We start from the raw sequence: 26,295 nt of genomic DNA, 5'->3' as shown, positions 1-26,295 counted from the left end.
AACAAAATTAATCATGTTGCAGTGTTGATTCAAAACAAAACCTGACAGGTTCAGTGGGAAAACACTTTTTCTTTTCTTTTTTTTTTTTAAACCAGAATTTCTTGTGAGAAAGGTTTTGGTTTTCCAACCAGCTCTGTTGATGGCCCTTCTCTTAACTCCCATGGTGACGAACGATAGAGGGGATACAGCCACCGCATCGTTAAAGGCGGCATTGTCCATTAGGAAACCCTCCTATAACTTTGGCATGGGAAATTGACTAGAGTCAAAAATGGCACTACTTCCCTCTAATGGTGGATGTGTCTGCAAAGGCTGGAGAGAATGTGTCACCTTGCTTCTTTGTCACAGATCATCAAAAAACACTTCTTGTTGACCATTTCCATTTAACTGAAGACCTCCCCTTACAACCTGAGCACCCCGCAATCCTTAACGTATTGACCCCCCAACACCCCTGTGAGGGGCAATTATAATCGCTTGACAGATGGGGAACCGAGATACGGAGAGGCTAAGGGACTTGCCCAAACCCTGTGGTGGAACAGAGAACTGAACACAGGTCTCCTGAGTCTGATGCTAGCACACGAACGATGGGAGCTAACGGCTCGCTGCTGCGTCTCCAAGCTGAGAGCGCTTGCAGGGGCTGTATCTGAAGACCATCGGGTGTAATTAGGCAGGGTTAATAGTATTTGTTGTGGGTCATTTTGGACCCTGTCCTGCCCCCACGGATGTGAACAAACGGTTCTGAGGTCAGTCCTGCTCTCACCCACGTCAATAGACATTTTTGCCGTGGGTTTCAGTGGGGGCAGGATCGGAAAAAACGAGCCAAATGTCACAACTCCACTGGATTTGACACCGGCAGAGAATTTGGCCCCATAGGTCTATATGCCTGTAGGTTATCTTCTCTTGACAGGCTGCATCTTGATAAGGACACATGGATATTTGTAGCAGGGTCGCTGCCTCCAGAGCACCGCCCCCGTTGGCATGGGGTGGCCCTGCAGCATCCCTGCCTCAGTTTCCCTTTCTTCTGGGCTCCTCAATCAATGGCTCACAAGCTTTTTCTCTTGGCCAGTAATACTCTCTGCTTTATTATCGCAGACCATTCAAAATGGAGCCCTCAAAGTCCAGAGTCAAGATATTTATCCACCCATGTTCTTCAGCAAGCCCCACAAGCCTGGAGCCTTTCCCAGCTTTGGCAGGCCGCTCCCAGCCCCATCTAGCTGGAGTCTTCTCTCCCCTGGTATCACAGGGTCTCCTGCAGGAGCCTTCTGCTGCCTGCAGCCCCCAGGCCTCTCCTCCTCTCTTGTTGTCCAGGGTTTTCCCTGACTTATCCCACAGGCCTGCTTGAGGCACAGGATCCATTTCCCCGCCTGGGGAGGAAAGCAGAATATGGAGCCTTCTGTCCTTTAACAGGCCGGTCACCCTGTGCCCATGCTTCTATACCCAACAGAGCTCTTCTGTCAGCAGTAAGTGCTTTCAGAGTTGGGAACCAGGATTCTAGCCCCAGAATAGCACTATTTTTAGATCACCTCTATGTTCACAGCCCTGTATGGGCAGCGGCGAATTAATCCTTTTGACACCGCCGGGAGGTAGGAGAGCAAGCAGGATTCCCATTTTATAGCTGGAGAACCGAGATGGAAAGGCAAAGGGACTTGCCCAAGGCTCCACAATGAGTGAGGGGCAGACTGGACATTAGAACTCAAGACCTCCTGACTCCCAACCCAGTGCTAATTCCTCCAGACCTCACTGCCTTCTGTCTCTGCCTTTTATAATGGGGTGGGGAAGAGCCTCTCCATAGGTAGGTTTGTCACCACATTGCATTATAAGGCTGATTTGTTTGCATTACGGGCACGAGACAGAGGGAGAGAAAGTGGACCCCCGGCAGTGAGGCTCAGAGCCCAGATCAACAGACTCGGGCTTCTGTTGTGGGGCTACAACAGTAGTGTAGATGTTCCGGCTGGAGCCAGGGCTCTGAAATCTGGTGATGGGGGCAGGGGCTTGAAGCCCAGGCTCCAACCCAAATGTCCACACTGCTGTTTTTAGCCCCACGAGCCTGAGTCAGGAGACCCGGGCTCTAAGACGCACTGCGTGGGGTTTTTTGGCTGTGTAGATGTACCCTGAGAGAGAGAGCATGCGTGTGTGTGTGTGTAACTGTCGTGTCTTCACGCTCCTGGGGCTGAGTGTCCCAGCCACCGAGATTGCTGTCTGAGGAGCTTGATTAAACTGATTACGAACGCGTGGAGACTCAGGCCCTGATTCTGCAAGGAAACTAAGCATGTGCAGAACTTTACGCACACGAGTCGCCCCCGGACATCAATGGGACCACTCACATGCTTGACGTTATACATGGGCTTAAAAACCTCGCTGAATTGGAGCCACCCAGACCTTGAAAGGACACCCCTGGGCAGTGCCCAGTTCTGTCTCTCCCTCTCTCTGCCCAGCGTAATCACTTTCTGCCCCCCCTCCCCCCCCAACTGGAACGGCAGGCAGGGCATTCTGATACTCGTGCGTGCATGAGACAGTTTTCAATGGCAGAAGTAGTGAATTGTTTTTAAGAAAGAAGCCCTTATTTGAAATCGGGACACAGTTCTCTGTCAGCGAAGCTGCCGGCGGAAAAAGCCCTGGGCCAGAGAGTATTTCCATCATCGACTTCCCACGTGGACATGACTACACTGACATCTCTGGCACATGTGGGGAAACCAACTTCTCCTGCTGCCTTCCCCACCAGGATGCTGCCTTGCTGTATGGAGAATGTTCCTTTAACAGGCACTGCAAGGGGCCTGCCACAGATTCCACAGGAGAAGTGGGGCATAGGACGCTTGGTTTTAAGGGGTAGGCACGCACTAGGCGAACCCACAGTGCTGCCTTTACAATTTCTGTACTTGGTTAGACCAGCTGTCAAAGGAGCTAAATGCTGATCCACTTGTGTCCAGTCCTTTGAGATTTACAGAGGAAAACATGCTATCCCTTGAACTGTACAGCCGTGCCTATGGCACAAAGCAGCCATCACCTTCTACGGCGCTGTGGCCCATCACACAGATTTACGCCAGGGCTGATATTTTCAGACAACTCGGGGATTTAGGACTCAGTTCCCATTGGGGTTAATGGGAAGTGAGTGTCTAACCCTCCTTGGGGGCTTTGAGACTCTCCACTCCGGGACACAGAGGGGAATTTCATTATTTTTTCCCGTGTTCAACTTACCCAGCCAAAGGGCTCCGTCGGTGTCTAGCTGAGTTGCTCCAAGAGGGGAAGAACCAGTTATGGGGGCTTCGTTGCCAACCTGCAAGGAGCCGTCTCTGTGTACTCTGGTCCCAGAAAACAGAGAGGGATGCTCAGTAAAGGGGCCTGGAGCAGCGGTCTGCCTTAGCCTGACTAGGGAAGCTGCAGATGGCTCCATCACCGTGCATCAGCCCCATGCCCTTTGTGCTGTCTCTGGACCCCTGCAGGCCTCGATTTCTCCTGCCAGGACTGGCATCGCAATCTGCAGCCAGCACTCCTGCACTATCCCCTGCAGCGCCTCCTCCTGGGAGAGGCTGGTACGACAAGCAAGGTGAGCTCTCTCCTTCAGCCTGCCTTTGGGGGGGGGGGGTCCTGCTGCAAGCTGATGTCCCAGACAAAGCTCTTCCAACAGCCCCTGCCTCCTAATACTCCCTCCAGACTCATCAGCAGAAACCACTGGCATTCCAGCCATGCGAGCAGCTCACCACTCCCCTCATCACCAATATAAATAAAACCCATGGGAGGCTCAACACGAACAGAATTCCAAGCCCTTAGCCAGCTAAAATAAAAGGCATGGACCGGGAGTACTTCCTTGAGCCTGCCCCTTTCGCATTTCCTAGAATCTAGGGCAGGCAAGTCAAGGCATGCACCCCTCCAACGCCACATTGGCCGAATACCACTCCTCTATTATTATCTGTAGGGCTCAGTGACCCATGGAGACCGTGGGGCCTGGCTCCAGGGCCATGACTCAGGTGCCCGAGACGTGACCCAGCCCAGCTCATGCCCAGCTGTGAGCACACTGTCTGCAACCCCACCAGCCCTTATGCCTCTTCGCCGCCTGCCTCCCCAAACCGTCTCACCTGTACGCTTTGATTTGGATCCACTGGTTCGTGTTCACTGGCACCGTGGAATGCAGGACAACCGGCTTGGAGCCAAGGTCGTAGGTCATCTGCACGTAACCGTCCACTATGGCTAGGGCGATGTAGTCCGACCGCTCCAGCCCCTTCCCACTCCACAGGATCAGACCCTGGGTGGCTTCCGTCTTGATGCTCAGTTCAAAGTGGTTCTCCTGTAAGGCCTTCTCGCTGCACCGAGGGGCCGGGTGGGGGAAGGGAAGACAGGCCTGAGTCAGGAAGGGGGCTACTGAAGCAATGGGCAGCCCCCCACTCGGGCTGAGAGGCAGGTGGCCAGCCTGCCAAAGCAGCATGCTCCTCTGCTTCCAGGCAGGTCGCTGCTCTGGCTGGTTTCCCCCGCCTAGCCTCTAGAATAGGCACGGGGAGCGTGGGTGGATGTGTGGCGGGGTTATACACCTATCTGCAGGACGCGATGGGTCTCAGGCACAGGCAATTCACAAGGCCTGATGTGCTGTTTGCAAAATGGGATGAGAGGAGAAGCAGCCCGGTTCGGCCCCACCTTGGCCCCTGCAAAAGGTCCGAGGCTCACGAGCCTTGCCCGGGGTTTGGGCTGGTATGCAGGCCCTGGAGAACGATGGGGAGGGGGGCCGGGCAGGCCCCGATTCTGCTCTCGAACACGGCTTCACGCACAGCAGCCTTTGAGCCGGACGAGTTCAGTACAAAGGAGGCTCCATCAGCTGGACTAGAAGTGCCCTGGGGAGGACTCAGCTGGGGCTGGTGCCATTTTGCCCTCCACCAGCAAGTTCCCTGGGACTGGCCAGAGGAGACAGCAATCAGCCTGCTGGGGCCACACACGAGGGAAGGACCCCCCCAACACCTCTGCCCCCTCACCCCCAAAGCCCCAGGGTCGTCCTCTGCCCAGCCCACTGGCCTGACTCACAGGACGCCAGCAGGGAGCAGCGATGGAGTGGCCCTGTGTCAGAGTGCCTTCTTGAGCATCCAGAAATAGCACCAAAGGGTTAATGGCGAGACCATCAGGCTTCTCCAATGTCACTGAACCCCCGCAGTGACTCGGACTGACACCCACCCCGTGTGGCGTGGCTCCAGGGAAGAGAGGCATGATGGGAACTGGGGCGGGGGAAGGCTGCACTTTGCACCTGGGACAACAGAGACAGTCTCCTCCTAAAACCAGTGCATTACTGGGACCAGACTGTCCCCCATCAGAATCCACATCTCCACTCGGTCACTCCTGGGCCGGGATACAATACCCCGGCCCAGTTCCTGCCACTGGCTACAGCACTGGGTGACTGGCCACGTTGCCACTGGGGTTACAGTGGGCTGTAAATGCTGGGTTTCCCCCTCTGTTCTCCCAGGAGGCTGCCGCTGACGCGTGTGCACACAGAACACCAGACAAAACAGAGAGCCGCAGGGAGAGCATTTTATTCCCAAGGGACACTGCAGCCAAAGAGCCAGATGGCAGCTCTGGGTGAAGCCCGCATCACCAGCGATATGACCCAGCCTCCCCACTAAGCTGTGGGCATTTGCTCTATCAAGCGCTTGCTTGGTGGGTGAGTTACTGTTGAAAGGCAGATCCAGAGCAGGTAAATGACTTGCTCCAGGCCACAGAGCTGTAGCCCCATCTCCTGAGTCCTCGTTCTGTGCTGTATGGGCTCCCCCCGCCCCGCCCTCCCTTTATTTCAGGCTCTCGCAGGCTGCGAACCATCGTCCCTTATCAATAAAAAGCCAAGCATTCAGACACGCACGACAGACAGAGAGGCCAACAAAGCAGCAACACCAGAGCGCAAGAGGCACGAGACACAAGAGCCAAAGCCTGGCGGAGACTCACCTGTGGTCCAGGGCATAGTCCAGTGCTTCAGGACTTAGAAGCAGGAAGAAAGGGGAGGCATGCCATAAGCGCCAGAGGAGAAAAAAGAAAACCACCCGCCTGGCTCACAGAAGGCCCTGGGTGCGGTGCATGGCTCTGCCTGGCTCAGGGCAGCTTCTCACCCTGAGCATAAAGCCTGGGGAACAGTCTCTAGAGGGAACTGAAGTGGGGAATCAAACATCCTTTGGGGCTGCCTGGGTTTCCTGACACCCCCGGGGTGAACTCTCAGGACTCTGGTAAGCAGGGACATGGCACGATCCCTGCATATCTGACGCACGCAGGAATGCGGAGCCCACTGAATGTTCAGCCTCCACTTTCACTAGAGCTTTGCTGTGGATACTCTAAAGGCAGCCTGCGAAGGGCGGGAGGGCACGTGGCGAGGTACTATCAAGGCAGGACCAGAGAGGGTGCTGCAAGGGTTCTGCTAATTACACAGCTGCTTTTGCTACTGGTAGGTATTTGCATCAAGAAACCCCTCCGAGATTCAAACTGTCCAATGCAGACTGCCTGACACAGGGCAAGAGAGGGTTTGCCCGGCTCAGGGGATGGGCAATAGGAGATGGAGCCTTTTGCCTCGAGCTCCGCAGTTAGCGTCCAGCCCAGAGTGGCTGCAGATTCCACCTAATAGGCCTTCAGTGGTGGATCTGGTACGGTTTGTCAAAGACAGGTGTCTGCATCAGCAAGATCGGACCCCTTGGTGGCTGTCTGATGAGTGGCCGAGGCCTGAATGGCTGTGGAGCAAACTCTGGGTCAGGGCTGGGACACTTTGGCAGGGCTGCGTGGGGGAAATCCCATACGACAGCTGTCCTGCTCACATGAGGGGCCAGTCTCAGGGTCTAGCACTAAAATCAGCTCCAACAAGTAAAAAATAAAAAAAGTCAAGGGCAGTTCATGCCCCGCACGACACAGCAAGGCAACTGTGTCATTAGCAACAGCTCCGCATGGCCAGCACACCTCCAACCTTTACATACGGAGGCAGAAGAATCTGGTTTCTAGCCGTTAGCCCTGATGGGCAACCCTGCAGAGCAAGCCCCGAGTAGTGCCAGCTCGTGCCTACTGCCAAATCCCAGCTGGAGAAGCTTTAAGCTCCACTGCTGGTTGGATGCCCAGATGCGTGGGCACTGGCTGCACCACTGTGGAACAGCTCCCCAAGTGAGCCGGGAAGCAGTGACCCTTTCTCATTTCCTGGCAGCGCACCGAGAGGGAGCAGGGCAGAGAGGGAGCAGCGTTCCACCACCCTACGAGGTGTGCCTGGCTCCTCCTGGCACAGCGGGGTAGCCAGGCTTCCAGCTGCATGGCAAAGAGACTCGGCATGCTGCTAGCTGGAAGGCGGCTGTGATATGTGGGGCTCACATCATCTAGCTGGTGAGGGGCCAGGCTCCTGTGAGGACACCCCGGGCTGCTCTTACCATGCAGCATCAGTCAGGCTGCGTTGCTTTCCCCCTCCCTCAGTGCAGACATGCATGCATGCAGGTTCTCAGCCTCCGAGCCCTCCTTCCAATCCCTGGCCTGGAGAGAATGAGGTGGGACGGGGATGCACCAGACAGCTTGCACCCCCCACCTCCGAACACACACAGAATAGAGAATGCGACTGGATGAGCCACTGCTGCTTCGAAGGGATCAGGTACCCCCCACTCCTGCTCCCCAGCCAGGCAGACAACCAGCAAATAAGCAGCTGTCAAGAGGACTTTGGAGAAGAATCCTCCCTCCCAGCCAAACCTTGGCACCAAGGAGCCCTCCCTGTATGTTACCCAGTGGGCGTCTGGGCCACGTTTCCTGGGGTGGCAGGATCTCAGTGCCTGACTCTGCACACCCTCCCTCCAGCTTTATACTGCAAGGACTCACTCCGGATTCACATTGGTACAAGTGAGTGCAGAATCAGGCTCCCAGAGGGTCCACCCTGCTCACTGCTTAACCCCTTCATTGCTGACTGAAGAGATCCTTGACAAAGGATCTCCCACTCACTTCCCCCCAGCCCCCATGCCCATTGCCCCAAACACATCTGCGTGGGTGGAGCTAACCCACACACACCACTGGCATAAAGCCTGGCCCCACTGAAGTTAATGGCAAAAGCTCCCATTGACGTCAATGGGGCCAGCGTCTCAGCCCTGGATTCAGAGACCAGCCCCTAGCTCCTCTCTCCACACCTAACCCTACCAGTGAAACACAAGTGGTGCCCACGACAAAGCTCTGCTCTTCCCAGGTGCTGGACGAGAGATTCTCGGCAGCTGTCCTCCCCTCAAACACTGCTCGCTATCTGGCTGCGTGGAACGGGGCTCGGGGTCATGGGGGGAAGCCCAGGGCGGCGGATGGCAATCTATGTGCAGTGGTGGAGGGCAGATGATGGACAGTGAGGAGGGGTGTGTGTGATCTACTTACGCTGGGATGTCATTGGTCAGTTGGCTTGAAAACAAAGAAACAAGGACATTCAGAAGAGACAGACAGACAGACAAAGAGCAACAAGCAACGGGGATGTTAGCACTGGGGATGTTAGGCGGGGAGGCAGAGTGGGGAAAAGGGCAAAGAGTCATTCGTTATCTGGCTCCAGAGATGCCAAATGGTCCCTAGAGCTGGGAACTAACTGGACTAGCTCCAGGAACCATGAGGCTGAAGAAGACCTAGGAAGCTAGTTGAGATGCCCCGTGGATAAAACCAGAGGCTGAGCTACCCTGCTGTGGATTAGACAAGTCCATCATTGCTGGGGGCTTGGTGGGGGTCACACAGTGTCAGCCACAGGTGGGCAGCACTGCCCAGCTGACGGCGCATTGTTATTAGCCCCTAGCAGCATCATCGCTGCATAAACAGCCAGTGAGAGAAACGACAGGGTCCCAGGAGAGTTATTTAAACCATCAGCTTGAAAACAGAGGGCCCAATTCTGCCCTCAGTTAGGTCCTCGCAACCCCACTCAAATGATCCATTTCAATGGGGTGGCAGATGCAGAACTGAGGGTAGAATTGACCCCCACGTTTGGGATGTAGCTGTCAGGGGAAATGCTGCCTTCAGCTACATCCTGGCTGCTCCCTGGGACTCAGCGGTGTAACTGAGATCTGAATTTGGCCCACAGCATATTAAATGGAAACAAATTCTCCAAAGCCCAGCCTGTGGCAGCCAATTGAAATTCCTGTGTGGGAGGAGAGCTCGGCGACACTGTGGATTGACAGCACTAACATCAGTGTTAAGCATTTGCTTAACAAAGAGAAGGTTAAGGGGTGACTTGATTACAGTCCACAGGTACCTACGTGGGCAACAAATATTTAATAACAGGCTCTTCAGTCTAGCAGAGAACGGTCTAACGATCCAATGGCTGGAAGTTGAAGCTGGACAAATTCAGACTGGAAATAAAGCATCTATTTTTAATGGTGAGAGTCATTAGCTACTGGAACCATTTACCCAGGGCTGTGGTGGATTCTCCATCACTGACCATTTCAAAATCAAGACGGGATGTTTTGTTTAAAAGCTCTGCTCTAGGGATTATTGTGGGGCAGTTCCCCGGCCTGGGCTCTGCAGGAGGGCAGTCTAGACAATCACAATGGTCCCTTCTGGCCTTGGAATCTATGAATTTCAGGTCTGCAAACCTGGCTTTGGATTTGGCTTCCGGCCACCCACACAGTGGAGCCTGGGCCCTGCAGTCCCTGATGGACGTTTGGCTACATCACAAGCAATCACTGGGAGCCAGCCAATTATGATGATAGGAAATTTACAATAAGGAGCCTACAGTTTCCCCAGCCCCGTAACCCATTAGTCAGTTATACAGTAAAATATCGGCCTCTGGGGTGCAGGCCAGGGCCTGGGACAGTCTCTGACAGCTGGCAAGAAATGAAGCCTGGTTTAAGGTAGCCAAAAGCAGTGGGCAGGGCAGGAAGAGTTTTCAGCAGCACTGCTGGGTCCTGGGATCTCCTCCTGGCCTCCCCCATTCCAGAGCAGAGCAGAGATGGGCTGAGCCTAAACCCTGGATCTGAAAACCCCTAAACCATGAACCCTGGTGTCACAGCCAAATCTGGGAAACGGGGAGGGGAGGGAGGGGTCTGTTCCATAAGGGAGACAGACACAGAAGGAGACTGACAGTGACTGGAGACCAAGACATACAGAGATAGGAGAGCACAGAAAGATGGGGAGCAGGCCCCTGGGAGAGCTGGGTAGCAGTGCTGTAGAGGTCCCTCATGGCAGGAGAGTTTACATGGCAGCTCCCGATAGGGACAGGGCTCCCACTCTCGCTATTCTGCACCCTTAGGACTGCCCAAACTGGCTGGGGGATGTCACTCATCCTCGAAGCTGCAGGACCCTCTCGCTCCCCTCAGCCTGCTAGGTTTTCAGGGTACAGTCCCAGATCAGTTCTGGATGTCATAACACATTGTTGCCTTTGGGCGCTGACTCACACCCAGACCAGATGACTTTGATCTGGGCCAGTAACTCCGGAGAGTGGATCCCGCCCAGCTTAGGGACTGCATATGCACCAGACCTCCAGACAGCAGCTACCGGCCTGGCTGAGCGGGGAAGCTACCAACCTAACTCATGAGCAAAAATGTCCACATTTGCGTGTATTGTGGGACGGGACTGAAGGGGAGGAAAAGACCAGACCAGGAGAGGGTGATGGGTGAAATCCCAGCTCTGCCTACCCCTGGTTTGAGCGCTTGATTCACATTCCTCTGTGCTATTGGCTTAGCTCCCACCAACACCTCCCCTCCCCACCCCTGGCTTTGATTTAACCTCCCCAAACCTCAGTTCAGCTCACCTCTTTGTCACAGCATTGTGGTACTCCATGTAGGTCCTGCCATCAAAGGCAATGGCCTCTGAATCGCCTGCTGCCTTCTCGATGATCACTGGGGAAGGGGAGAGGAGAAGCACAAGCAGGGATCACGACACTATCGGTGTATCTCCACAGAGCAATAATAAACCGGCCAGGCACAGAGTGCTCCCGACGGGTCGAGGGCACCTGGCAAACTCGCCTGCTCCTGGGGTGTGTTACGAACTTGATGCCCTGAGCAAGTCCTTGGAAAGGTTTGCAATGGCTCACGCACCTTTCGAGCGACTGGGGGCCAGCGTGCAGAGAGAGGTCAGGCCAATTTGGGGCCGGAGAGTGCATTGCTCCTGTACAAAGCCACAGCGAAAGACCACGTTCCTGCCCCAAGGAGCTTCCAGTGGGGACAGATGACACAGTCCAGACTCAAAACGCATAGGGAGAGCCAGAGAACGGGACTTCCTTTTGTTAACTCAGTGGGCAACGTTTTCACTGGCGTACGTCGTGTAAAACACTAACCGCCACAGGGCACGCTGCTCTCACGCAGTCACATCCTGCAATTCTAGAGCACGGCCAGGCCACATGACCCGAAGACCCTTGCCCGGGAACATGGATGGCACCAACAAGAATAAAACCCCAGCCGTGGCCTGAGAGCTTCCAGCTGGCTGCCATCAGCTCTCTGCAGAGCCTGGCTAGTAGGCCAGGCCATTGCCAGTGGGGAGTGCAGTCTGGCCCAGGCCCGCTTCCCATCAGCCTCACCTTTCTCGCAGTGTGCCCCGGAGAAGCCCCTCGGGCAGGCGCACTCGTAGCTCTCTAGCCGGGGGCTGCACATGCCTCCATTCTGGCAGGGGTTGGGTTTCTGGGAGCAGGGGTGGGAGCGGAAGGCAGAGATCTCAATGGCGCTGCGGATGTTCTCTTCCTTCAGGACCGGGATGCCCTTAATGGAGATCTGAAGGGGAGGAGGGGGGCACACAGGGAGGGAAGCAAGAGGCAGCATGAAGATTACACTCCACTCCCAGCTGGGGTTTGGAGGAAGGGTAGGCACAGAGTCCATCCCAGAAATGACATGGAAATTCAACTCATCACCCCCTAGAATGAACGCCCTGAGCCTGGTATGTCCCCCTGGCATGGTCCTCAAGAACATGCCCTGCCCTCCCCTGCCCAATGCTGCTACCTCCTGGCTGAGCATGCATCGCCATGCTGCAAAATGTCCCCCAGTGCATGGGGGGCAGGATGCCCCCTGGCCTGTCCTAAGGCTCCTGTGACTTCTACAATGGCAGCACAGTGGGGTACCAGGGACGGAAGGGCTGCCAACCATTGGGTCCTCACTGCCGGATGCCCAAGGAGGGCTCCCCTCGAACCCACAGCCAGCTGCCTTACCCTCTGCACGGCTCCGTCAAAGCTGGTGGAGATGGCCGCGGCGCGAGCCAGCTTGCTGAAGTCGGGCACTCCCCCCACGTAGAGGGGTTCCTTCAGATTCAGGACGGCGTGAGGAACCTGGGGGCCGGGGAAGAGGGCGAGAGGTGAACCCGGGACCAGGATGAGAAGTGGGAGAGTGAATGGCCCAGCCCTGCATCCTATCCGGGGAGGCAAGTAGGGCACTGGCTGCATCAGCTGCCCTGTGTGGACTGGCAGGAGCCAGGGACGGCAGCTCGAGATGGAGACGGGGACTTAGCCAGCTTAAGGGCCCAGCCTGGTAGGAAAGAGGAGACATCAGCTCCCTCCCCACCACGACTGAAGCCAACGGTCCCTCACCCAAGGGAAGAGACCCCCTCACTGGGGCAGACACACCAAGGGGGAACATTACAGGGAGGAATTCAACATCCCTCCAGTAAATACCTTCGCCCTGTGGACCTACAGGGTCACCCTCCTCTAGGGGGTGCCAACCCTCCAGGATTGTCCTGGAGTCTCCAGGAATTAAAGATTATGTCACGCGAGGAAACCTCCAGGAATATGTCCAGCCAAAACTGGCAACCCTACCCTCCTCTCCCATGCACTGCTACCGCCCTCTGCTGGCCACCCTTAAACACTACAGCTGAGAACACAGCTCTTTTGGCCAACCTTCCCTCTCTCCCGGCTCTGTCTCTCCTTATTGAGAGGCTTTCCTATGGCCCTCTTGCCATGGAGGCTGGGCACAATAATAGGTGGAGCCTCCCAGCAAGGAAGAATTATCACCTCTCTTTTTACAGGTGGGGGAACGGTAAAGCTGAGACTCAAACTCATGCTGCTGCATTCCCACCCCACAAAACTATCCTTGCCCCGCACCTGCAATCCCTGGCACAGCAGAACCAGTGCAGTTGAGATAGCCAGGGCTTGCTGAGCCGCTGGTTAGTCCACATAGCAAACCAGGCATCTGGTCAGGCTCCAGCCACTGCTCTGGCTGGGTAACTTTATGACAAGTCTTTCCAGAGCCAGATTTCCTCTGTGGGCCACCTGCACTGCTCATGCCTAGGGATGCTGCGTGGAGAATATGCACCCTGTGGAGCTGAGCCCAGCATTCATGCCATGGCACTGGAGAGGTGCTCTATGCACCTTGGCACCAAGTCAGGGTCTGGAATTGAGAGGGCTGGGGGAAAGGGCTACAGGAACAGGGTGTGTCTGAGCTGTGTTCCCCCTGAGTCAGACTGCCACGTTCTTACATGCCACTAAAAAGGAAGAAATTTCAAATGAATTCAGTTCTGATGAAGGTACCAGACAGACTCCCCTGGAGAATGGAGGCCTCTAGGTCTGTTCGTGACCTGAGACTTCAAATACAGTAGAACCTCAGAGTTACGAACTGACTGGTCAACCACACACCTCACTTGGAACTGGGAAGTACGCAATCAGGCAACAGCAGAGACAAAACATAGCAAATACAGTGCAGTGCTGTGTTAAACATAAACTACTACAAAAATAAAGGGCCAGTTGAAAAAAAAGATTTGACAAGGTAAGAAAACTGTTTCTGTGCTTGTTTCATTTAAATCAAGATGGCTAAAAGCAGCATTTTTTCTTCTGCATAGTAAAGTTTCAAAGCTGTATTAAGTCAACGTTCAATTGTAAACTTTTGAAAGAACCACCATAACGTTTTGTTCAGAGTTACGAACAATCTCCATTCCCGAGGTGTTCGTAACTCTGAGGTTCTACTATAAATAAATATTGACACGCTCTGGTTAGGGCATGTGTGTAACCACTGCCCCCTACTGGACAGAATCAGACCTGATTGCTTGTGTGTCATAGACCCCAAACAGCAAATACTATAAGGAGAGTCTCTTTTAGCTCATACAGCAGGAGTTTGTGGTCTCAGACCAGGAGGATCTGAGTTCTATCCTTGCTGTCACCATAAAGCCCATGGTGGGCAGCTTAACAACACCTGGAAAGTCCCAAGTAGTGGCCACAACATTTATCATTCAAAAAGCAGCAGTGGAAATTTGCTGCCCGGCTGGCCAAGACGAGGTTATATTAATCACTAACTAACGCTTTGCAGAGTTAAAACAAGAAGGAATGACCAGATTACTGAAATGTGTCGAAATCAAATAGAACTCGCTGAAATTAACGAAGGAAAAGAAACAAAAATGTGTCTAGTCTACAGAACCCAGAATGGGGCTGGTCCAACGGAGAGGGTGGGCGGATGGAGACGAGCATGGATCACTCGGGTTTGAATGGAGGAATGTAAAACATGTTGATGGCACATGAGATGGAAGCGCGGTGGGTTATACTTATCTTTACCTTACGGGATTTCTGAAATCCAGACAGCAGAGGAGGGAAAAATACGAATGAAAATCAAAAGGAAGAGAGAAAGAGAGAGAAACAGGAAATCAGTGGGGTTCCATCATAGCACGCAGGGCTGCATGCGCATTGGCTAATGTCCGTTCCCTCGTTAGCAGGCAATTAAGACAGGAAAGATGCAGAATGGAGTGGCAGACGGTGCTGCTGTCCTGCCAGGCGGAATGCTGCTTTAAAAAGGGCAACTTTAATACCAAAGGAACCTTGAAAAGGGAAAAAAAAGGAGCATTTATGGAAATCAGACAGCCCTTGGCACCCTGCGTCCCCTTTGCTATCGAGGAGAGAGACCGGTGTTAGAGGAATCAAAGAGCTCTTGTCCTGCTGCAGGTGCATAACGGTCCCATGTTTTAATGGACATCTAAGTCTTGACAGAGGGCACAAATCCAGCCACGTGATTGCACAGTGGAGAGGGAACAATGCCCTGCTTTAAGTTACATATGGGCACAGCCCACTGCCTCTAAGCTGTAGTCTAAATCCAGATGGGCACAGACTACCTAGCCTATACTACAGGTGGGCCTGGACCACCCATACTCAACTCCCTTGAGGCCTCCAAGCCCTGAGACTCGGTCCCATCTTTAGTTTAAACCCTGATGACTTTGGTAATAAGAGGATGTCAGGCGAGAATCCAAAGCAAAGCCGGCAATCAAACCGGATGAGGTTTCCCCCAGTACCAAACTCTCTCACTGGAAGGTTTATATCCTTTGCTCTTAGAAACTTTTCCATTGCTTGGGAGAAGAGAGTTTGGGGTTGCTGTCCCAGCTCCTCCACTGGGAATAGAGTGTGCAAGCAAGACCAGGGCAAAGGCTTGTGTTCCAACACCATGTGTGGAAAAAACAGCCTAGCTCATTTCCTCGGAAAATCTGCATTCAGGGGCATGTTTACCAGCACTTGGAGTTGATCTTCTCTCCGTAAAGTTCAGGATCATCGCTCCCTGATACAGGGGGAGGGATGCTGGAGGAGCAACCACTCCCTGGGGAACAATGAGGTCGGGGGTGAGGAGAGGAAGGGGCAGAATGCATCCGCGGTGTGGGTTAGAACGTCAGTGTCTAACCTGCTGTGAGTGGGGCCGTTTGTAGGGAGATGGGAGAAGCGTAGAGGGGAGCGGGGGAGAGAAACCAGAAAAATGCAGGTTGAAAGTGGAGCAGAGAGAGTGGGGACAGATTTTGCTGGCATCTGTGTGATCACGGTAATTGATTTTAATGACTCAATTTTCTTTCCCCCTGAAAAGCGCTTTCTGGCTCTTCACCCAGAGTACCAGGAAAGGCTCCCGAAGCCAGGATCTGGCCCTAACACTAGGCCCCAGGGGAGGAAGGGCCGTGCACCGGCAGCTGCACCCAGCCAGGGACCTGCAGCTGGGGATGCCTGACTGGACACAACCCGCAGAGCCGGTGTCTGGGGAATCAGGGACGTCTCTCTTGCAAAGGGGCTGCCAGCTCCCCAGGGTGGCCAAGCAGGAAAAGAAAGGTATAAAAGAAGGGTGGACCTGCTCTGACAGGGAGGAGGCGTTCCCCTAGTGACTCAGGGCAACTAAGTGAGGGCTCTGGGGCTAGAGTCCAGCTGGGGGGAAGCTTATCCCACACAGCTCTGCAGAGTATCAGAGGGGGGACCGTGTTAGGCTATATCCACAAAAACAATGAGGAGCCTGGCAGCACCTTAAAGACTAACAGATTTATTGGGGCATAAGCTTTCGTGGGTAAAAAACCCACTTCTTCAGATGCATGGAGTGAAAATTACAGATACGGGCATAAATATACTGGCACATGAAGAGAAGGGAATTACCTTACAAAAGCTCCCTTCTCTTCATGTACCAGTATATTTATGCCCGTATCTGTAATTTTCACTCCAATAGCTCTGCAAAGGTACCTCAGATCTGTCACATGCTGCCCCATCCCTCCCCACTGCTCCCTGGATTTCCCATGCTCTCCTTCCGCTGCCAAGCACAGGGTACTAAGCATGCCCAATTGTGAGAAGTGGAAAAATGCCTACTAAATAATGACTGGGGCTGAGAACATTCAACTCGCTTCGCTTGTGAAAGGCGTGGATTTGAAGCCTATCTAAGCTGAAGAGGCCCCAGCTGGCTCCTCTAAAAGAGGTCTGCCTCTCTCGCTGTTCCCCTGGCTTTGCATCCCCGTGGGTCTCACTGCAATCGGTGGGGTTGGTACAAGAAACCACGGATAGGCTGTGTCAGACTTTGTCAGGTCTCACGGCAGTGGGGACCGTCTCCGGCCAGGATCTCACTGGCCTGCCAACTTACCGGTGACTCTCCCATCACCCTCTCGCCGTTGTTAATCCGCATCACCCCCTTGCGCCTGTTCCTCTCCAGAGACACACTAATCCAGGTGTTCAGAGGGACTGGCTCCTTGCTCCTGGTTATGGGGTTTGGCGAGGAAGAAAGGGGGAAAAAACACAGCTGGGGTGAAAGTCATCCAACAGATGCAGCGGGTGAGCGGGAGCAGAACAGACTGTGCTGGCTGGTATTTCCTATTTGCAATATGGGAGCACCCCCTGGCCAGGGCCCCACTGGGCATTCAAGTTGCAGTGGGGGAGGTTTAGATTGGATATTAGGAAAAACTTTTTCACTAAGAGGGTGGTGAAACACTGGAATGTGTTACCTAGGGAGGTGGTAGAATCTCCTTCCTTAGAGGTTTTTAAGGTCAGGCTTGACAAAGCCCTGGCTGGGATGATTTAACTGGGAATTGGTCTTGCTTCGAGCAGGGGGTTGGACTAGATGACCTTCTGGGGTCTCTTCCAACCCTGATATTCTATGATTCTATGATTGCGCACTGTTATGGGAACTCGCTCGAGTAAAGCTAGGCTGGGTACGTCTACACATGCAGCTGTCACACCTCTGGCTGCAGTGTAGACATGCTAAGGGAGTGACAGGCCCTGCCCCAAGGAGCTTAGTCAAGGGCAGGAGACAGGAAGGATTCTGCTTCCCATTCTACAGATGTAGGGAACTGAGGCCCACAGGGGGGACAGCTTCAAAAGTGCCTAAGGACCAGATTTTGAAAAGGCATGCAGGTGCCTAGCTACGTTGCACTCTGGCCCTCAGCTACGTAAGAGTGCCAACACCCATTTTCAGAAAGCACCGAGAAGCCAGAGAGTCTCAATGGAAGCGAACAGGGCTTAGGCTGCTACGGGCCAGATTTCCAAAGGAATTTCAGTTCCTAAAGATGAACACAAGCACCGTGTGGGATTTTCAAAAGCACCCAGGGCCTCAGGCACCTAACTGGGTTGGGCACCTTTGAAAACCTCGTGAGGTGCCTCTCTGCAACTTTAGGAATCGAAATACCTTTGAGAAATCTGGCTCCAAGCGACAGGCCCAAGGCCGCAAAGTGAGGCTGTGGCAGAGGTGGGAAAGGAGCCAAGGTCTCCTGGCCTGAAGTCCAGGGCCTTCTCCACTAGACCATCCTTCCAGCTGTGTGTCAAAGGAGGAGGAGCCAAGACTCAACCAGCCAGGACACCCAGGAATGGCCCAGCTGGAGGAATCAGCAGAGAGAAAGATCTAGCAGCCCAGCCATCCCTGACTATTGTCCTGCCTCCATCAGAACAGCTGGCTGCAACATCCCACGTCCCACAATACTGAACGGGGCTTGGCTCACCCCACACTGCTGGGCGCTCTGGTGAAACACAGCAGGCCCAATTCCCCATGACAGGTCCAAGCTGCCCCCTGCCCCTCGACACCCTGCCATTTTAGTAGTGGAGCTCATCAGTGTTTTGAGATGTGTCAGTCAATCTTCCCTGGGAAGCCCCAGCCTGTGACAAGCGTTAGACTCAACTGGCCCAATCCTCAGCTGGCCTATATCAATGGAGCTGGATTGACATCACTTGAGCTATACTGACTCCCACCAGCTAAGGATCCGGCCCGGTATAATTAACATGGAAGATGAGCAAGCACCGAGGGAGATAGATTTAACCCCATGGCTGCCTTGGGGCGGGGGAGAACCCCAACCCCTCCCAGAAGCTGGCGAAGGAGTCTGACAGCAGGGGCACTTTGTACAGAAGTAGTAACCACTCTCTGGTGAAAGGGCCGCATCATGTATCACCAGGACAAACAAGTCTCCTCTCCAGGTGCTGGGACACGATCGCTGTAGGGCCTGGGAATCAGGTTCAGAATCAGCTGAACCAGAGATGAACTGCGGCATGGTTACCCGATTAAAGTGAGCCCTGTTCATTTTGGCTGCTAGATCCAACGGCCCCACTGGGGTTTTGCTTAGGGGCCATGCCAGCTGCTTAAAGCTAGGGCTACTGCAGATCTGCCCCACATTCCACTCATCACCTGTGGTGGGTCTGGCCCCGGTGCCTGCTAAGGGGAGCGCTGCCTGGCTGTTTTCACTCCCACTCCCCCGGCTCCTTGGAGGAGCACCACAAACCAATGGGCGAGGGGCCAGAGCCAAGGGGTCCTGGAGTTAACCCCCTCCACCCTTCCTTCCACTCCTTGGTCCCCTTCTGTGCCACACCAGCAGCTAACACGGCTAGGGGCCTGTTCTGGCGAGGCAACGCCCCCTCCATAGCGGGGGCCCTCCCACCCATCCGGAGAACCCAAAGCGGAGCCTCAAAGCCAGTGCTAGGGCGCTTCGATCTAGAGAACAGAGCCCCACCGCCAGCGGGCCAGTGAGCGCCCCCCAGCCCAGCAGCCATGGGGCACGTACTTGAGCACAGCTGCTCCTTTGCCCAGGTCGTATCTGTATTCCAGGTAGCCATCGTGCAAGGCCAGAGAGATAAAGTCCCCTTTGCCGTCCGTCTTCTGCCCGTTGTAGAAGATCATGCCGCTGGGGTTCCGGGCCAGGAACACAACCTCCATGGACACCTCGTCCCTGAGGGAGAGAGGGCATGAGTGCCGCCCTCCCAACCAGCTGCCCCAGGGCTACTGCCACACGAGGCCAGGCACTGTCTCTCCCTTCGTCCCCTCTCAAGGGGCTGAGCCACAAAGTCTCTGCATCCCACCAGAGCGATGAAGAGGAGCCAGCCTGACAGCCCTGGGCAGCGGCCTCCTCTGTTCAGCCACACAACGGGGCCAGCAGCCGGGCCAGCTTCCTCCTCCCACAGCCCCGAGAGCCTCTGGCCTGCGTGGCACAGAGCCCTTGAGGGCCAAGTCTCCCTGGGCCCATTGGCTCGGCTTGCAATGCTGTGGCTATCTGCGCAAGGGTCCTTTCCATCCTGGGACCCCCTCCCACTTAGCAGTGTGGGAAGAATGGGTCATGGGGGATGCTGTGCCTGGGGGAGGGAGGAGAGCAACCCCCACCATCTCTCAGGAACAATCCTCAGCCCCCTTCCTATCCCAGCCACCCCAGGAGCCCTGTACCTCCTGCTCACACTTCCCCTCCCCCTCCACACTGGCTTCTCTGTAGCCGTGAAACACACTTACTGCAGCTCACGCACAAAGGTCTGCAGCCCCCTCAGCTCCAGGTAGGAGAAGCCATTGAACTCTGGGAGGAACGGCCGGGTCTGGTCCTGCTCCATCACTGAGTCAGAAAACAAGAAGGGGTGAGATGGGAAGAGGAGAAGCCACTTGGGTCTGTGCCCCCAAGCCCTCAGCCAGGGGGGGCGAGTGCCCCCGGCACACAGAGACCCTCCCCCCCCCGCACTTGCCAGGCCCATCGCAGCCCACCTGCCTCGCAGAACTCCCCTTCCCGCCCCATGGGGCACTCGCACTTGGCGCCTCCCTCAGGCAGCACCAGGCAGGTGGCAGAGACGTGGCAGGGGTTGGGGTCGCACGGGTTCCTCTCATCGGCACAGGTCGGACCTAGGGGAGAAAAGCAGCACATCAGGGAGGGGTCTTGGGGCCGGGGTGAGGCCGGAAGCTCTGGGTTCACGTACAATCAGACGTGTGCGCACCAGGGAGGAATGTTTCTGGTCCCCATAGCCTACCTCTGACTGATCCATCTGGGGGCAGGCTGCACTGGCTGGGTCAGCAATGGAGTTATGTCCTTGCCTGGCACTAGGGGCAGGCCACACTGCTGGAGGTTCTGCCTTTTGGGTCATGTAAAACCCAAGAGGCCTTGACTTATGAGCATTTATCTTTTTGTAAGAGCAGCTGGGTATTAACTCCGGAGTCCAGGTCTCAGGATTCCCCTCCAATTGGGCACTGTTGCGGCACAGTGCTACTCAGCCACCACGTCCCACCCCAGAGGTGGCTGCATTCCAGCGGCAGGTGGGGACACGATCACCTAAGCATGGGATCTCTTTGGGTGGGTGAAGGGGACTCATGATTTAGGCCACCCCCAGGGCAGCCCTGCCTCCCAGTGTCATTCCCCCAGCTTCTCACCTGTGTAGCCTTTGAGACACTGGCAATGGAACATCTCGGCCTCCCTGACGTGGCAGATGGCGCCATGGTGGCAGGGGTTGGGGTGGCAGGGGTTGTTACCGCACTCGCCCACCGCGCTGCCGTACAGCACGTCGCTGCCCTTCTCCCGCAGGTCGTACAGCTGGTTGTTCACATCCAGAAGGCGGATGCAGCCCCTCAGGCCGGCGGTGGCTGACGTGCGATCTGCCACCCTGAAGGGACGGGAGGGCAGCGCTCAGGAGAGACAGCTGGGCCAGGGCATGAAGGGCCGTGTGCACCTAGTAGCCTGGCTTTGGCTGGGCTCATTTGCAGACTCCAGGCCAGGATCCTCCCCTCCAAGCCCGCTCCCCCGTCTGCCCAGGAGAAGGGACTCCCCCCCCGGCCCTCTGAGCTCCGAGAGCCGCCTGCCTCTAACATCGCCCCAGATTTTGCTCCAAAGAGGATTCAGGTGCTGGCCTTAACCCCACCTTTTCCCTCTAAGGATGCACTGCCAGAAGCCACCAGCAGGAAGGGCTAGGACCCCAGGAGCAGCAGTTCTGCAGGGGAAGCTAAGTCCACCCACTACTCACGCAGCCATCTGGTCTTCCGGCACCCCTCCGATGAACAGATCTGTATCAAGGTTCAGCCCGTCGGTACCACTGGGGCTCTCCCCGTTCACATGGGGCTCCCCGTCCACCGACAGCATGCCATTACGGCGGTTCCGGTTCACCACCAGCTGGTGCCACTTGCCAGGCTCCACGGGCACCTTGCTGGTGATTATGCCTGTACCAGATCCTGTGTTGAACCTGAAATGGAGGAGGGGGGCAGTGGGCTTGAGGTGGCGTCGTGGCTACTGCTGTGTCTGAACTGCAGGGAAAGTGGTGCTTGGGACAGCTTCTCAGTTAGATGCTGCAACCACATCCCAGCTGCCACTTTCCACCACAGAGGTGGCTGCATTTCAGTGGTGGGTGATGTGATCTTTGTACACACCAGACAGGCTCTGGAATCTAAGGGTAGGCAAATTGGACTCATTACATAGGCCTCCCCTGAGGAACGCCCCTGAATCTGCAGGGCCCCCGGCCACTGTTTCATTTCAAACAGAATTTTCATTTTGGCTTTTGAAACCCCCAATATGTACAGGGTTTGATTTCTGGATTCTCCTTTCTCTCCACCCTTTTCCAGTAGAAAACAGGGATTAGAAAAAGGGGTGGAGCACAATCTCCCAAAATCAACCCCCCAAAAATGTTCAGGTTTTGAAAACCAAATGTTTTCATTGGGTTTTGCTGAAAACCTGGTTGGTTGGTTGTTTTTTTTTTGGAGAACTGTTTGTTTCCTTCAAGACCCCTTTTATTTTTTTGGTCCTTCTGATCTTAACAACTGGATCACTAATGCCCAATTCTTCCACCCACCACTCTGGACTCTGGAGCTGGCTGGGTACAAACCCCTGCTCCTGCAGCTGTCCAGTGCTTTGCATCCCATCAGCCCCCAAAGGGGTGTTCCTGTAGGAGGCAAAACCTTGCTGGGCCAGGGTAGAAGCCACCACCTGCCCCAGTGACACCTGGGCACTTTTAAAGAGGAGGCTGTCCAGCTGCAGTTGGATGACCTGGAGAGCTGGGAGCTGGCGAGGCTATGCGGAGAGCTCGGGCTGAGGACAGCCTGGCTGGGAGGCACCCTGGACAGAGGGGCCTGCGTGGTAAAAAGAGACAGACGAATCTGTGCTTTCAATGACTGAGCGACCCATGGAACGTCCCGGGGAGTTGGATCCCTGCTCACGCAGCCAGGCTGCTCCGCTCCCTTCCCCGCTGAGGGGGGAGGGCCCAGGCGGATGGCTAGGGACACCCACCTGAGCTCCACGAAGCTGCTGACCAGCGCCAGGGAGATGAAGTCCTTGCCCCGGCTCTGCCCGTTGTACAGCAGCAGCCCGCTGAGCTCAGAGGCCCGGAACTCTATGGCGATGCGCACCGTGTGGTAGGCCTTCATCATCTTGAAGGCCAGGTAGGACTTCCCGCCGAAGGCAGGGATGAAGTACCTGATGGCTGTGAGCACAGACGGAGAGAGGACGGGGTGCGGCGGGAGAGAGCGAGAGAGAGAGAGAGAGAGACAACCCTTGACGTGAGTCTGAGAGCACCACCCTCCCTGCACGTCCGGGGAAGGGGTCAGAGAGGGAACGGGCATGCTAGGCCCCACCCCAAGTCATTGTGGGATCAGTCCCCTCCACCATCCTCCTTGGTCATTTACCAGCCTAGTGCTCAACGCCCCCAAGTGATGGGGCTTCCATAGAGCGATGACTCCACAGCCTTGTAAATCTCACTGTTCCATCACCCCCCAGATATTTACCTCATGTTTCCTCTTGTTCGATTTCACCCCTTTGCTCCCAGCTAGACCCATGCGGATGCCCCTCAGTTCTCCTCCCTCCAGGTCGGATACGCCTTTCTCACACTCAGACAGGTGCCCCGTCCCCCCGAGCTGTGTGCATCGTTCCTCATAACCCAGCCCCTCTAACCTTTGGATCATTTTTCTCTCTTCTCCCTGAATCCCACACGACAGAGCTATATTTATCACCCCAGTCCTTATTTAGTGCAGCTGAGATTTTCAAAGGGATCTGGATGGCCAATTCCCATTAACATTAACAGGCCTGGATATCCACATGCAAAGGCGGCTTTGAAAGCCTCAGCTTTTGACATTCGGGGCAATAATTTCCAGGAATCAACACTTTACAGTCCCATCCTGCACCCCAGCCCGACCCTGATTCGCCATTCTGAGCTGTCAGCGAACGGGAACTGCTTCGGTCGCAGGATGTAGCCAGTTTGGAGTAGGTTGATGAGAGGCACAGAGGGCTGGGGGATAAGTCCTGAACCCCCCCAGGTGCATCCACTGTGATACAAGAGAACACTTTGAGCTGTCACTGTGCTAGACCGCACCCAGCATTCATTGGCCTCCGAGGCTGAGAACAGCATGTTGCACTAGTTGGTATGACCCGCCCAGAGCTCACAATCCTCATGTGGCAGGGCACTAGTGCATCACTGACTAGGGTCAGGAAGAATTTACTGTCGGACGCTTTGCCTCACTAAGGCTGTCGTATTTCTAATGGGGTGCCTTACATGGGGAGTGTCACGCCCGTTTTGAACAGAAGCAAGACCTGGGCCTAAAGGGACCACTGGCCTGTTCCAGTGTGGCATTTCTAGCCTCCTACAGCCTGCAGTGCCGCTGTAGGGGCAGAGGGAGAGAAAAGATGGTTTTGAATTTGGGCCTGATTTGTAAAGACAATGAGCGGCCAATTCACAGAATCGCAGAAATGTAGGACTGGAAGGGACCTCGAGAGGTCGTCTAGAATCCGGATCACTGTTATTCACTGGGAACCATGGGGCTGTGCCTGCCCCCCGACCCTCCATCTCCAGCTGGAGTCCCGGGGGGAGCTCCTGGGGCGTAGCACCTCACAATCAGGCCCCCTGGCATTCATTCACTGCTCCCCACAGACAGGGAGCCACCTACATTTCTCGCAGACCGCTCCCCCTTTCCCTGCCGGGCAGCTGCAGGTAAACTCCTTCCCGTCGCCCTCGCAGGTGCCGCCATGCAGGCAGGGGTGGGAGTCACAGGGCCGGGCCGGCTTCTTGGTGGCGGGGGGCTGGCGCGTGGGCTTCCTCCGGGTGGTGGCCGGCACAGTGGTGGTGGGTCTCCTGGTGGTGACGGGCCCTGCCATCTTGGTGCTGGGCCTCTCCATGGCGTCCGGGGGCAGGACATGGGCAGCGGTGGGGGCAGTAAACCTCCGGGTGGTGATAGGAGCCATGGTGGTGGCCGTTGTGGTGGTGGTGGTGGTGGTGAAGAGCCTGGGAATCCAGTCTGAAACACAGCAAGGGGGGGATTGGTCCTCAGGAGGAACCTGGCACCCAGCTGGCATCCCCAGGGAAGGTAGGGGGCTGGGAGCCGGATTCCTGGGTTTAATTTCCAGCTTTCAGAGTGAGGAAAGTTTCATCAGAACGGCAAGGTGCCTAGGAGTCGGGACTCCTGGGTTCTACTCCTACCTCTGGAAGTGCTGTCTAGGGATTAGAGTGTGTGAAGCTCACTCAGGACTCCTGGGTTCTATTCCTAGCTCTGACAATGAACTCAGGCTAGACAATTTGCCAACCCGTGCCTCAGTTTCCCCACCTGTAACATGAGATTAATAGTTTTTCAGGGCTGCTGTGGGGCTGAGCCTTGATCCCGATCCTTCCCACCCCTTTACAAGGGTTGGTTCATTCAGGAAGTAGCATCCTCTGCCCTCCATTGGGCCTGGATGAACCACTGCAAGGGATGACGGCCGAAGAACCGTCTACTCCACCGCATTGAAAGGCTGGAGAAAAAGGGCTCAGCCGCCCCATTGCCCCCTCTCTCCCCATCGCTTTCCCCTCCGACTAACAGCCCTTCCTTGGGGATCAGGAGACTCGCTCCATGAGCTGGCAGGTGAGTGGCTTTAGCAGCTCTCTAGCCTATCTGGGGTGTTTGCAGAGTGGCTGTCACTGATGTGCGTCAGTGCTAATTACACTAAATATGCTCTCTAATCAAACTGAACTGCCCCTGACATCAATACTGGCTTGTGCTTCGCTATTCTCCGGCAGGTCAATAGGAAATCGATTGTTCAGGCCCATGGGGCTGCCCGGCTGTCTCCCCCGGCCTCGCGGTTACCATAGCGGTGGGGCGTTTGACGATTTTGTGGGCACTCAAGCCCTGTGACCTGAGCCCTTGTGCTGCAGCATCACATGGCATCCGACCTCATGGGGGTGCAGGGGGCAAGACGATTGCTGGGGGTTGCAGGGGGTGGTGTGGGAGAGCAGATTACAGTGTGGGGGTTTCTGTTCCGTACACAGACAGTAGGAGAAGAAATGGAGACAAGGGCCAGACCCCCAGCTGGTATAAATCAACACTCAAGGGAGCTGCCCAGATTCACGTCGGCCAAGGATCTGACCTGACAGTGAACTGGGGTCCGGATGTGATTTTTTGGGCTAAGGGAGCCCAGCGGTTCCCAAGGAGCCAAGATGCACAAAATGCAGCCCCCAGCATGTCCCGGAGACCAGCACCACCCTGGCAAAACCGAGCGTTCCGGTCTCTGCGGACGAAACGTCCTCCGGAGGACAAGGTGCATTGGATGGGCTCCGGCCAAAGAGGAAAAGGACCAGCCGAGGACAGAAGCAAGGAGGACAAGAGAGAGCAAGTGACACAGGCAGACCGAGGGCGCAAAGCACTCACCAAAGTCCATGAATTTGATGTGTTCCTGCTGAGGCTTCTTCACGAGGATGGGCCTCCTCTTGGAGGCCTTGATCTGCTTCAGCAGGGCCCTCTGCACATCAGCTGCTGTGTAGGAGGTGGCTGCTCGCACCCAGGAGGAAGAAGGGAAAGGCACAGAGTGAGGACAGGGTAGCTCTCGCCGGCCTTCCCTCTCATGCCATCCCCTTGAAGCATCCGATGCTTTTCATTCCCTTCCCTTCCCCGCCGCAGCCCCACAGCCCTCCCCCGGCGCGCCTGCTGCATTTGCTGAACAAAAGACCAGGCGTTCGGTGTTTTTAACGAGGCCCTTTCCTGCCTAGCTCGTGCGATTTCCTTGGGT

The 26,295-nt window shown here is 55.4% G+C and overlaps 1 protein-coding gene across 5 annotated transcripts in view; it reads right to left on the bottom strand.

The window, feature by feature from the left end:
• AGRN (agrin) overlaps positions 1 to 26,295 on the bottom strand; it is a 221,845-nt gene that overhangs the window by 3,699 nt on the left and 191,851 nt on the right. For 2 of the 5 annotated variants that reach the window (XM_084651717.1, XM_084651721.1), the window contains 16 exons: positions 25,938 to 26,057; positions 24,207 to 24,554; positions 22,558 to 22,750; positions 21,305 to 21,520; positions 20,718 to 20,947; positions 20,061 to 20,195; positions 19,818 to 19,914; positions 19,102 to 19,266; positions 16,704 to 16,815; positions 14,393 to 14,404; positions 12,068 to 12,184; positions 11,447 to 11,636; positions 10,682 to 10,769; positions 5,911 to 5,943; positions 4,071 to 4,295; positions 3,193 to 3,296 (listed from right to left, as the gene is read on the bottom strand). In XM_084651717.1, the coding sequence (XP_084507843.1) occupies positions 3,193 to 3,296; positions 4,071 to 4,295; positions 5,911 to 5,943; positions 10,682 to 10,769; positions 11,447 to 11,636; positions 12,068 to 12,184; positions 14,393 to 14,404; positions 16,704 to 16,815; positions 19,102 to 19,266; positions 19,818 to 19,914; positions 20,061 to 20,195; positions 20,718 to 20,947; positions 21,305 to 21,520; positions 22,558 to 22,750; positions 24,207 to 24,554; positions 25,938 to 26,057 (2,385 nt within the window). The remainder of the gene's footprint in view (positions 1 to 3,192; positions 3,297 to 4,070; positions 4,296 to 5,910; positions 5,944 to 10,681; positions 10,770 to 11,446; positions 11,637 to 12,067; positions 12,185 to 14,392; positions 14,405 to 16,703; positions 16,816 to 19,101; positions 19,267 to 19,817; positions 19,915 to 20,060; positions 20,196 to 20,717; positions 20,948 to 21,304; positions 21,521 to 22,557; positions 22,751 to 24,206; positions 24,555 to 25,937; positions 26,058 to 26,295) is intronic. The other 3 variants (XM_084651719.1, XM_084651718.1, XM_084651720.1) reach the window with 3 other exon arrangements.

Source organism: Lepidochelys olivacea, assembly GCF_965140295.1.
Source record: "Lepidochelys olivacea isolate rLepOli2 genome assembly, chromosome: 18".
Taxonomy (NCBI): Eukaryota; Metazoa; Chordata; order Testudines; family Cheloniidae; genus Lepidochelys; species Lepidochelys olivacea.
The sequence above is the reverse complement of the archived record's forward strand: the minus strand, read 5'-3'. Positions and strand labels throughout refer to the sequence as shown.